Source organism: Oryctolagus cuniculus, chromosome 5, assembly GCF_964237555.1.
Source record: "Oryctolagus cuniculus chromosome 5, mOryCun1.1, whole genome shotgun sequence".
NCBI lineage: Eukaryota > Metazoa > Chordata > Mammalia > Lagomorpha > Leporidae > Oryctolagus > Oryctolagus cuniculus.
Genome location: NC_091436.1, coordinates 86819166 through 86831252, shown reverse-complemented (window position 1 = coordinate 86831252; position 12087 = coordinate 86819166). Strand labels below are relative to the sequence as shown.

At 37.7% G+C, this 12087-nt stretch overlaps 2 protein-coding genes across 15 annotated transcripts in view; one reads left to right on the top strand and one right to left on the bottom strand.

Moving 5' to 3' along the window:
• The window catches only part of SNX14 (sorting nexin 14), a 99011-nt gene that overhangs the window by 8862 nt on the left and 78062 nt on the right, over nucleotides 1-12087 (bottom strand). For all 12 annotated transcript variants that reach the window (XM_051854506.2, XM_051854508.2, XM_051854507.2 and 9 more), the window contains 5 exons: nucleotides 9817-9857; nucleotides 9560-9679; nucleotides 3389-3512; nucleotides 2953-3117; nucleotides 2662-2757 (listed from right to left, as the gene is read on the bottom strand). In XM_051854506.2, the coding sequence (XP_051710466.1) occupies nucleotides 2662-2757; nucleotides 2953-3117; nucleotides 3389-3512; nucleotides 9560-9679; nucleotides 9817-9857 (546 nt within the window). The remainder of the gene's footprint in view (nucleotides 1-2661; nucleotides 2758-2952; nucleotides 3118-3388; nucleotides 3513-9559; nucleotides 9680-9816; nucleotides 9858-12087) is intronic.
• NT5E (5'-nucleotidase ecto) overlaps nucleotides 1-12087 on the top strand; it is a 105120-nt gene that overhangs the window by 63540 nt on the left and 29493 nt on the right. Inside the window, exons 9-10 of one of the 3 annotated variants that reach the window (XM_070073819.1) lie at nucleotides 5324-5382; nucleotides 8689-8907. In XM_070073819.1, coding sequence (XP_069929920.1) covers nucleotides 5324-5355 — 32 coding nt within the window. In that variant the 3' untranslated portion in view covers nucleotides 5356-5382; nucleotides 8689-8907. Of the gene's footprint in view, nucleotides 1-5323; nucleotides 5537-8688; nucleotides 8908-12087 lie in introns of those variants that run through there. The other 2 variants (XM_070073820.1, XM_017345271.3) reach the window with 2 other exon arrangements.

The following is a 12087-nucleotide window of genomic DNA, read 5'->3' as shown; positions in this document are numbered from 1 at the left end:
CCCTGCACCCGCATGGGAGACTAGATGAAGCTCCTGGCTCCTGGCCTCAGCCTGGCTTAGCCCTGGTTGTTGCAGCCATTTGGGGAATGAACCAGTGGATGGAAGATCTGTCTCTCCCTCTCTTTAACTCTTTCAAATAAATCTTTAAAAAAAATAAAAAACAAAAACAAAAACAAAAACAAAAAGAAAGAAACAAAAACTGTCCCTGTGCTAAGGTATCTTCAAGCTCAGGGAGTCTTTACTTAGCTACATTCTGTCTACTAATAAGGCTCATCAAAAGCATTCTTCATCTATACTTCAGTATTTTTTATCTCTACCATATTTCTTTTTTTCCCTAAATTTTTATGGAGACAGACACAGACAGCTCCATTTGCTGATTCATTGCTCAAACGTCTACAACATCTGGGTCTGAGCCAGATCAAAACTGGGAGCCAGGAACTTAATCCAGGGCTTCCATGTGAAGGGCAGGATGCCAGTTATTTGAATCATCTTCTCGTGCCTCCCAGGGTTTGTGCTGGAAGGAAGCTGGAATTGGGAATGGAGGCAGGATTCAAACTCGAGCACTCTGATATAGGATATTAGTATCTTCACCACTAGGCCAAACACCCACCCTATCAGCATTTCTTTTAACTTCTTTTTTAGAATTTCCAAATCTCTGCTTACATTATTTGTATATTTTCACATGCTATCTATCCATCAAGGCCCTCATGATCATATTCATAGCTGCTTCAAATTCACAGTTTGATAATTCTAACATCCCTGCCATATCTGAATCTGGTTCTGATCCTTGACTGTCTCTTCAAACTTTTCTTTTTAGAAATTTTGCAATTTTTTTAAATAGCTGGACATGACACACTGGGCAAACAGAACTGCTATAAATAGGCCTTTAGTACTGTGATGGTAAGGTAGCTCTCAATCTCTTAGTGAGCCCGAACCATATAACCATGAACTTCATGAGTGTTTCTTGGGATTTTCTCCTCCTCTAGGTAGGACAGAATGGCTATAGTGGGTGGAAATAGGGCATTTCCCTTTCTCCACATAGAAAGCCAGAGCAGGCTGCAATTTTCCCTTCTCCCCAGGGCAATTAGGCTCTGGTTAAATAGTTTCTCTTGAGGGTAGGGCCTTCTCAAGAATAAAATGTTCTAATATAATTCCCCCTTCTCCCCCTGCCAGAATCATAAGATTTTTTTTCTGGTATTCACTGTTGGAACTTGGTCCAGTATGTGGCAGTAAAAGTTAAAAAGTGTGGGAAGTATCCACAACTTATTCCCCCTGGAGTTTTTAATCTTTCATATTTGTTCATATTGAACTCCCAGCAATTTACTGATTATGGTTCAGGTTTACCTACCTCTACAATGATACTCTAAGAGGTCTGTATTCATGAGTTTTTGCTGAATAGCTAGGATGCTGTTTTAGCTTCCTGGTCTCTCCAATTTGGGACACAGTGGTTTGCCCTAACCTCACCACTCTAATGGGTCTAGCAGGTGTCAATTTTTCAGTATATTTAGTTTTTTCACTCATTACTACATCAACATAGAGGCTTCTAGCTGCTCACATCCTGAAGAGGAAGCCAGAAGTCACATTCTTTTCTTCTTACTCTGTATCTTCTCCCTGCACATTGGTATCCATCCACACATGGCTCCCATAACTCTACCAATCTACCTTAAATCACTCTTGCTCCAACTTCCAAATCTAGATATCCAATTACTATGAGACATTTCCTCCCAATTTATAGTACTTCACATTCAAACTCTTCTAAACTAAGTACCCTCCACTTTGATTCCTTGACATTTTTCCTTTGTTATTTCCCATCACAAGAGGAAGTTACTACCATTTATTTACTAAGTGACCCAAAGAGCTTTACAGGAAAGGTGGCCATTCACTCCCCCTTATAATACCTCTATAACTTGAATATACTATTATCACATGTATGCTTTCTCAATGTCTATGTTCCTGTGAGACTGAGGTAATCAAGTAGTTTTTACATCACTTGCACTCTGCACAGCGCCTAGAACATAGACAATACTCAATAAATTTGGAATGAATGAACAAATTCTAATCTTTTAATCATACACACTACAACAGCTACTGTCATCTACAGTGGGCAGCAGGACTCCAACTGTGCCACCACTTGTCACTTTGATGTCTGATTTTAAGTTATGGACTATTATGTAAGCAGAAAAAGCCTTGTCTTAAAGTTCTTAGTGCTAACATAAAAAAATTTTTTTTTAAATGGGAGCAGGCATTTCAGTCTACTAGTTAAGACACTTAATGCCTGAGTTTGATTCATAGCTACAGCTCCTGCCAATACAGACCCTAAGAAATAGCAATAATAGCTTAAGTAATTGGACTCCTGCCACCCATCTGGGAGACCAGACTGATCTGAACTCCTGCCACCGGCTTTGGCTGACCCCCAGCCATTGCAGTGAAACAGCAGACAGGAGTGCTCTCTCTGCCCTCTTCTACCCCTTTCTCTTCTTTCTGAGCCTCTCAAATAAAAATAAAATTTTTCTTTAACAACTGAGTTCATTTTAATTGGTCCTTATAACTATTTCTAAAATTAAAATTCACAGTAAAAATTAGCTTCAATAATTACTATACACTGTAACATCAAGGAAGTGCTAATCTATACAAAATTGAATTACTTATCAAATATTATACCTGGAATGTAATTCATCATTTCTTCAAAAGTTTTCTTTGCTCCTTTCTGTTTATCTTGGAGAGAACGGGGTTCAGTGTTTTCACAAAATATAGCATCTGAAAAAGAATTAAAAAAAAGTACTTTTCTGGAATTCTCATCTGTTCAAACACCTGGAATTCTCACCTGTTCAAACACAAGGTATTTCCTCTACTAACAAATCAAAGAAAAATTAAGATTTCTCAATCTTCTAGATCTACTTAAAAATCACTGGGTACACACAACATGAAACAAACAACTGAGAAAACACAAACCTCTGAGAAGTGTTATAAGTGAGACCAAACGGTGCTCCTGAAATAGCTGCTCCAGTTTACACTGAAGATAGTAGTCAGTATACATTTCCAGGGTGTTTTTAAAGAGGATTCGAGCTCCCATTAACAGATGATGAAGCCAGTCAGGAACTTGGAAAACTACTCGTCCTGAGAACAATCAAATAAAATCCCGTTTTGTTCATAATAAATAGATACTTTGAACATTTTCCAATATAGACAACCCAAATGGCAATGGTCAATATTTAGTGCGTAAACATTAGTATTTTATATATTCAAGACTGACTACATTGGATTCTTATGAAAGGATATTAAAATTTAAAAACAGTTAACTGTGACTGTACTCAAGAGCATTAATTTGCATCACAGAAGAAATAAAATGAATAAAAACAGCTTTTAATATAAACCACTTATATCTTACCTACATACATCAGGTAATCATACACTCCTTCTACAGTCATCACCTCCATAAAATAATTCTGATTTTGCTTTCTCTCTGTATTCTCAGCACGGTTTGCATTATTCTTAAACAGATCATTGAAAAGCTAAAATAAAAGTTGAAATAATTTATTGTACTTTCTGATGATAGTCATAACTAAAGTGACACAGAGCAGACATTTAGACCTTTTCTGATCAAAACAGAATAACAGGTTAAAATGTTTCTAAAAATCCATGATTATGCCCAAAATGGCATTAAAAATGGTTCTCCCCAAAATATCACAGTAAAGCCTATGATCACTTTAGACACAACAGACAAACTCATCATTTGTATTTTTATTTCTCGTTAAATTTTGTTTTAATGGATCTCAAAATTCTGTGACAGACTTTTGGTCAAATTTTTTCCATTAAAAAGTACTGATTTTAAAAACTAATAACTTAAAACTGCCACACACACACACACACACACACACACAAATGATCTGCAAAACATTCTTCTTTCCTTCTGAAGGTTTTACGATGCATTGTTATTATTAACCAGTCTTTTACTATTAAAGTTAAATGGCCAGTTGAGACAAACAGTTTTGAGACTGTTCTACCACTGATTAAGACTGTGTTGGCAGGTATTAGGGATAATATTCATTTAGCCTTCTGAGCTTTCAGGGCACACCTGGTGACCTTGCCAGCTCCAGCAGCCTTCTTGTCCACTGCTTTGATCACACCCACAACAACCATCTGTCTCATATCACAGACAGCGAAACAATCCAGAGGAGGATAGTCAGAGAAGCTCTCAACACACATGGGCTTGCCAGAAACCATATCAACAATGGCAGCATCACCAGATTTTAAGAATTTATGGGCATCTTCCAGTTTCTTTTCAGAATGACAATCAATCTTTTCCTTCAGCTTAGCAAACTTGCAAGCAATGTGAGCTGTGTGACAAACCAGGACAGGGGCGTAGCCAGCACTGATTTGATTTGGATAGTTCAGGATGATACCTGAGCAGTGAAGCCAGCTGCTTCCATTGGTGGTTCATTTTTGCTGTCACCAGCAATGTTGCCACGACAAACATATTTGACAGACACGTTCTTGACACTGAAGCCCACAATGTCCCCAGGGAAAGCTTCACTCAAAGCTTCACAGTCCATTTCAATGGACTTGACCTCAACTGTGATGTTGACTGGAGCAAAAAGTTACCACCATGCCAGGTTTGAGAACACCAGTCTCCACTCAGCCCACGCAAACAGAACCAATACCACCAATTTTGTAGATATCCTTGTCTACAAGGCTTGTCAGTTGGTCTAGCTGGTGGAAAGATGCAATCCAGGGCTTCAGGCAGTATGGTTCCACTGGCATTGCCATCTTTGCGGGTGACTTTCCATCCCTAAACTGTAACATATTAGCACTTGGCACCAGCACGTTATCACCATTCCAACCAGAAATTGGCATAAATGCTACGACATCAGGGTTGTAGCCAATTTTCTTAACATAGGTGCTGACTTCTTTAACAATGTCCTTGTATCTCTTCTGGATGTAGGGTAGCTCAGTGGAATCCGTCTTGTTAACACCAACAATTAGTTGTTTCACATCCAGTGTGTAAACCAGAAGGGTATGCTCACAGGTCTGCCCATTCTTGGAAATAACACCTTCAAATTCCCTGACACCAGCAGCAACAATCTGATGGCACAGTCAGACTGAGATGTGCCTGTAATCATGTTTTTGATGAAGTCTCTGTGTCCTGGGACATCAACGACAGTCACATAATACTTGCTGGTCTCAAATTTCCACAGGGAGATGTCAATGGTGATACCACGCTCACGCTCGATGTTCGGTTTATCTAAGACCCAGCCACACTTGAAGGAGCCCCTTCCCACCTCAGCAGCCTCCTTCACAAATTTTTCAATGGTTTCTTTTGTAGCTCAGATGGCCAGTGGTGGTGGATTTGCCTGAATCTACACCAATGACGACGATGTTGATGTGAGTCTTTTCCTGTCCCATTCTGGCTTCAATTTAGTGGTGATTTTCACAACACCTGTGTTCTGACAGCAAACCCACTGCAAAAAAAGCTTATTATCTATAAAGAACCCCTTCTTTGTTTTCATACATTAAAAGGAACAAAGTAAAATATAAAGATTATTGAGAGCTAATTTTAAAACATGATTTAAATATTATAAATCTTATTTAATCAGTAAGTTGAGGTGAAAATTCAGCTTTAAGAACAGATTATTTAGACAATAATATTCAAAGTCCAGAAAAGGCCTAATCAATGTGGAGGGGAAAAAAACAAACATGATATGACATGAAGAACCACTCATGGGTAAAACAATACATGCAACTAAATCGCAAACAAAATCTATTATAAGTAACAATACATCTTAATGAATTTTAACAAAAGAATTATTTTACTCCTTTTATACATCCATTCAATAAACATTAAGTATTTTCCATGTGCCAGATAGCACACCAAGGACAGGGAATAGGAAGACAGCTCACTATTCCCCAACAACTTTAACATCCAATAGAAATAGGTCAAGAAATTAATGAAATGATGTAACATAAGTACTGCGAGAGAAGAAGTTCAGAAAACTATGAAGGAAAGTATACTGAATCTTATTTAAAGATGAATTTAAAAAGATTTATTTATTTGTTTGCTCATTTATTTGAAAGGTAGAACGTTAGAGAAAAGGGACAGAGATAAAAAAATCTTTCATTCACTGGTTCATTCCCCAAATGGCCACAATAGCTAAGACTAGTCCACACTAAAGCCAGGAGTAGGAACTGCACCTGAGTCTCCCATATGGGTGGCAGTGGCTCAAGCTCTTTAGCCATCATCAGTGGTGTTCCCAGGCACATTAGCAGGAGGAAGCTGGATAGGAAGTGAAATAGCTGCAACTTATACTGGGTAATGTGGGATGCCAATGTCACAGATACGGGCATTTAATCCACTGTACTACAACACTGGCTGCTTGAAGATGAATTATTTAAAGGCTTTCTTAAAAAAGTGTCCCAAGAACCAACACCCTACATTCTATTGGTTCTTTTGTCAGATATTCTTAACTCAGAGATATAAGATTAAAACATCTTCCCCAAACTAAGAAATATGAAAAGTATTCCATCTTCTGGAACAATTCCCCTACTGCCACATGTTTTTAATTTAATTTTTCATTAGGAAACAGTAATGATATAGTAAATCTGAAAAAGACTGGGAGAAAAACAACCCAATCGCCATATACTGCAACTAATCTAATCACCATGTATAGTCATGCACAATGGGGTACAAAAAATATTACATCCTGCTTTTTTTTTTTCACTTAGTACCACATCAAATATCTTTATGTTGTCTTATAGTTTCTGTAACTATAATTTTACCTGGTACAAATCCTGGAGTAGATATTCTTTAACATGACTAATCCTTCCTATAATGTTGAGTTTCATATGGTTTCCAACTTTTAATTTTTGTAAATAATACTTTAATAAACATCATCATGCATTACAAGCTCTTCTATTAGATTTTCTTCCAAAAAATTCCTAGCATTTGGGTCACAAGGTCAAAGAATGTAAACAATTGACGGATTTTGTTGTGTAATAACAAATTCCTTTCCTATAAAGTTGGACCAATTAACAAGCCATCAGCAAAGTTAATTTCCAGTTTGACCAAACTTTCATAAAGTTTTTGAAGACATATCCTTTCAGTACAAAAATTTACACAATTTCTCAATCTTTAAAGGTCTTCTCTGGAAAATTCTCCATAATCCTACTCATTAGACTAATTTTAACATTTCATCACTTATAAAAGTATGCACATATAGTAGGCAACCTAAAAAAAAAAGCTATTTCTTAAGAATCTCTTAAATCATTTCAAGCAGTTTTGAGATTTAATCACAAGATTTATTTACAACAATCCCAAAAGAAAATACAAATACTACTAAGTGCAATAAACTGTTTTGGGAAACATTCATTAACTGTGGAGGGCTAAGATTTACTCAGAAAGCCGTTTAAGATGATATTTGAGTTAAGATATGATATATTTTGTTAATAAATGGAAAACAGAATGAGAATTAAATCAGTCTTCCAGGAGACAAAGATAACAGCTATCAAAATAGTCATATAGAAATAATGACTTCTAGTGTTTCACAGTAGAGTGAGGTGACTATAGTTTATAATAATATAGAACATACTATATAAAGAACTAGAAAAGAGCTGGTAGTCTCAAAACACAAAAGAAATGAAATTTTTGTTGCCAAACTCAATCAGCTTATGTTGTGTATAGTGTTGAAATACTGTACTGTACCCCATAAAAATGTATAAGTATTACATGTTAATTTAAAATTTTAAATAGCAAGATGAAAAAATATTTTTGAAAGAGAATAGGATAGGCCAGCACCGCGGCTCACTAGGCTAGTCCTCTGCCTGTGGCGCTGGCACCCCGGGTTCTAGTCCCAGTGGGGGCACCCGATTCTGTCCCCGTTGCTCCTCTTCCAGTGCAGCTCTCTTCTGTGGCCTGGGAAGGCAGTGGAGGATGGCCCAAGTGCTTGGGCCCTGCACCCGCATGGGAGACCAGGAGGAAGCACCTGGCTCCTGTCTTCGGATCGGCACAGCGTGCCAGCTGTAGCGGCCATTTTGGGGGTGAACCAACGGAAGGAAGACCTTTCTCTCTGTCTCTCTCTCTGCCTAACTCTGCCTGTCAAAGGAAAAAAAGGGGGGGGATAGGATAAGGTAATATCTAAAAAGTATATAACTGAGAATTTTACAAAACTGATAGGAGAATAAAAGTAACAGCCCCAAGGATCATGCCTTTCTGTAGCCAATCTCTTTTGTGTGTTCCGTCTCACACCAACTAGACTTGACTACATGACTTACATTAGCTAATGAGACAGATGTTGAGTAAATCGTTGAGCAAACGTAAGCCTGGAAAGTTGTGTCTTGAGGCTTCCCCTCTTAGAATACTACTGTTATTGGGACTGCTATTGTAGTACAGCAGGTAAGCTGCCATCTCATGGGGACATCTCATTTGGGTACCAGTTGGAGTCCTGTCTGTTCCACTCCCAATCCAGCTTCTTGCTACTGTGCCTGGGAAAGCAGCAGAAAATGACCCAAGTACTTGGGCCCCTGCACCCACCTGAGAGACCAGGATGGAGTTCTGGGATCCTGGCTTCAGCCTGTGCCAGCCCTGGCCATTGTGGCTATCTAATGAATGCTCAAGTGGATAGAAAAGATCTTTCTGTAACTCTGCCTTTCACATACATACACACATAAACCAATTTATGTATCTACCTATCTTAGAATGCTGCTACTATGTGACTTGAGTACTGTTTGTTGAAGACACAAGGTCCAGCCAACAGGCAGAACCAACTTTCACCAGACATGGAAACAAAGTCATCTTTGGTCATCCAGACCAAGAAAAGCCAAGATTACAGACCAGTTGCAGTATAATCAGCTAAGTCCAGTCCAAAATGTTGACCCACAGAATCATAAACAAATAAAATCAACAGTTGTTGTTTTAAGCCGGTAATTTTCGGGTGGTTTGTAACACAGCAACAGATACAAAGTAGGGTGATACAAAGGTAGGTGTTTGGCCAGCAGTTAAATTGCCACTTGGAACGACCACATCCCATATCAGAATGCCTAGTTTGAGTTCCAGCTGCTCACTGTTGATCCAGCTCCCCAGTAATGTGCCTGGGAAGACTGCAGAGGATGGCCCAAGCACTTATACCACTGCCACTCACATGGGAGATCCAAATGGATTTTTGGGCTCCAGGCTCTGGGCTTTGGTCTGGCCCATCCCTGACTATTGAAGCCTTTGGGCAGTGAACCAACAGATAGGACATTTCTCTCTTCTCTTTCTCTCTCTTCCCCTCTCTCATTCTGTATTTCAAACAAACAAATAAATCTTTAAAAAAGGAATCCCTAAATATAGAAATGACAGAAGTCTGTAAACACAGTATCTTTAAAAAACCACATTTACCATATTAAAGCAAAGAACCAAGAAGCTACACATAATACCCTCTTTACACTGTGCAAGTGATTTCCATATAAAGGTGGTGTAAATTATAAGGTTTTTCATTAACAAAGCATTCATTTCCCCTATGGTAGAAAAATAATCTCAAGTAGGAGAACTTGAAACTTAATGACTCTTTAAAGTAATGAGCAGTACCTTCTTGTTGTTTTCTGAAGTAGGGCTGAGAATGGTCAGTTCTGGTCTGCTTGGTTTAGGCTTTGGAGATTCACAGGAATTAATGAAATTCATGATGAAAGGTTCTAAATGCTGACCTTTCTGTCACGGTACAGAGGTCATGGCAGAAAAATCAAAAATCAAAATTATGATTTTTAGTATCATATAAGCCATTAAAATTCATCAATTTTTAAAAAGTTTATGACTATAATGCTATAGAATCAAAATAAATCAGTTACCTCTTTCATTAGTTTTCCAGGAACTGACTTTATAATTTTCCCTGTAATTGGAAATAAAAGGTTAACTTTATAAAGGCACAATACACTTCATAATTGCTTATATGAATACTTCATTAAGTAATTATAAATACTCAATAGAAAGGCAAAAAATAAAACTGTAAAAAGTATTTATAACTGACCATTTCAACAGAAATTTACAATAATATGGTATTCTAAACTATTTATAACAATGAAACTGGGGATTTATGTTTTCAAACTAATTCAGTGAGGTGAGAGGTGGGGTAATGAATGAAAACAAAGCAAATGTTGACAGCTGTTGAAATAGAGTGAGAAGAGGCTGGTGCTGTGGTGTAGTGGGTTAACACCCTGGCCTGAAGTGCCTGTATCCCATTTGGGCGCCAGTTAGAGACCTGGACCACTTCTGATCCAGCTCTCTGCTGTGGCCTGAGAAAGCAGCAGAAGATGGCCCAAGTCCCTGGGCCCCTGCACCCGCATGGGAGACCCAGAAGAAGCTCCTGGCTCTTGGCTTCAGATTGGCGTAGCTCTGGCTATTGCAGCCAATCGGGGAGTAAATCATTGGATGGAAGACCTCTCTCTCTCTCTCTCTCTCTCTGCCTCTCCTCTCTCTGTGTAACTTTCAAATAAATAAATCTTTATAAAAAAAAAAAAAAAGAAATAGTGAGAAGTTCATTATAATACTTTTTCTACTTTGTATACATTTCAAAAGTTTCCATGAGAAATGTTTTCAAAAGATTTTAAACAATGATGAATATATATTTCAAGATATGCAAAAGCTAGAAGAAAGTTTTCAAGAACTGCTATACCATTCCATAAACTTGCCAGTACAATGTGTTAGCAAACTCTGCTCTTTGCACAACTAATTAACAAACAGTAGTAGATCTTTAAATTTCATTTTTCCTACTCTCAGTAAAAATGTATGTCTTTATACATAGGTTTTCAGGTATGATCAAAGCTGTATTTTTGGGAGACTAATCTGGTCGTGATACGTAAGAAAACTGGTTGAGGGTAGGAGAAGGATGGGAATTCAGGAAACTAAATACAGGTCCAGACTCTTGTCTGAGTGAAGGTAATGATAAGTTAAGGAAGGATAGTGTGGAGAAAGGAACTGGGAAAGGTTGATTGATGGGTGCTAGGTTATAGCTAGATAGGAGTAAGAAGTTTTTGGGTTCTAGTGACAATAAAGGCAGAGATAATGTGAGTTTACCACACACACACACACACACACATATGTATATCTTGGAAAAACTAGAAAACATGATTTTTGAATTCCTTCTTTATAAGGAAATGTTAAATGCTTGACAGGATAAACATATTTACCTTGATTGGACACTACATGATGAATACATGTAACAAAACATCATCATATAGTATCCTGTAAATACATATAATTTTTGTATGTCTTTTAAAATTTTTTAAATAAAGAAGGAATAATAAGGTATGACTCAGATATCATAAAGATAATACTGACACAATCCAGGAAAACAAAACAGATGTTTAGTGAAAGCACTAAAAGAATCCAAGGTAATACTAAAAGTTACAAGAGTGACTGAGATAACTGTAGTACCAATTAAAGAAGTAAATGTTGGTTCTGAAAAGAAAAAAGGAGATCAGATGGTAATATTCAATTGGTTATTCGAAAAGCCTAACTAAAGGTCAAACTGTATTTGTAAACATGTATTTACAGGAAAGAACTAAAATAAGTTTTTCTGAGACTGGCCAGAAGAAAACTGAGGACTGTCTTGGGAAACACCATTACTTAGGCACACAAGAGAAGGGAAGACTGTATGGAATAAAAATGGAGGAACAGAAAGAGGCATGAACAGTTAACATAGCAGAATGCATCAATGAATGCTAGAGAATTTCTAAAGGGTAGAAGGGTATGGGGAGGTCAAGAAGATGAAGAGTGAGAAAATGAGGTCACTGATGATTAGCAGGTGGGATAGGGATTATGGAGCAGGTTGTTTTTTTTTTTTTAATTCATCTAAGAGAGGCAGAGAAAAACAGAGACGTATAAAATGAGCTTCCATCCGCTGGTTCATTCTCCAAATGCTTGCATTATTAGGGACTAGATAACTATATAAGGGGCTGTATCTAGGAGCCAGGAAAGCAAAGCAAGTCTCCCACTTGGGAGGCAAAATCCAATTATTTGAGCTAGGTGTGCATTAACAGAAGCTGGATTCAGGAGCTAGAACTGGAGCTGGGAAAAAAACCTAGGTACTCCAATGTGGTACACAAGCACAATGTGGTACA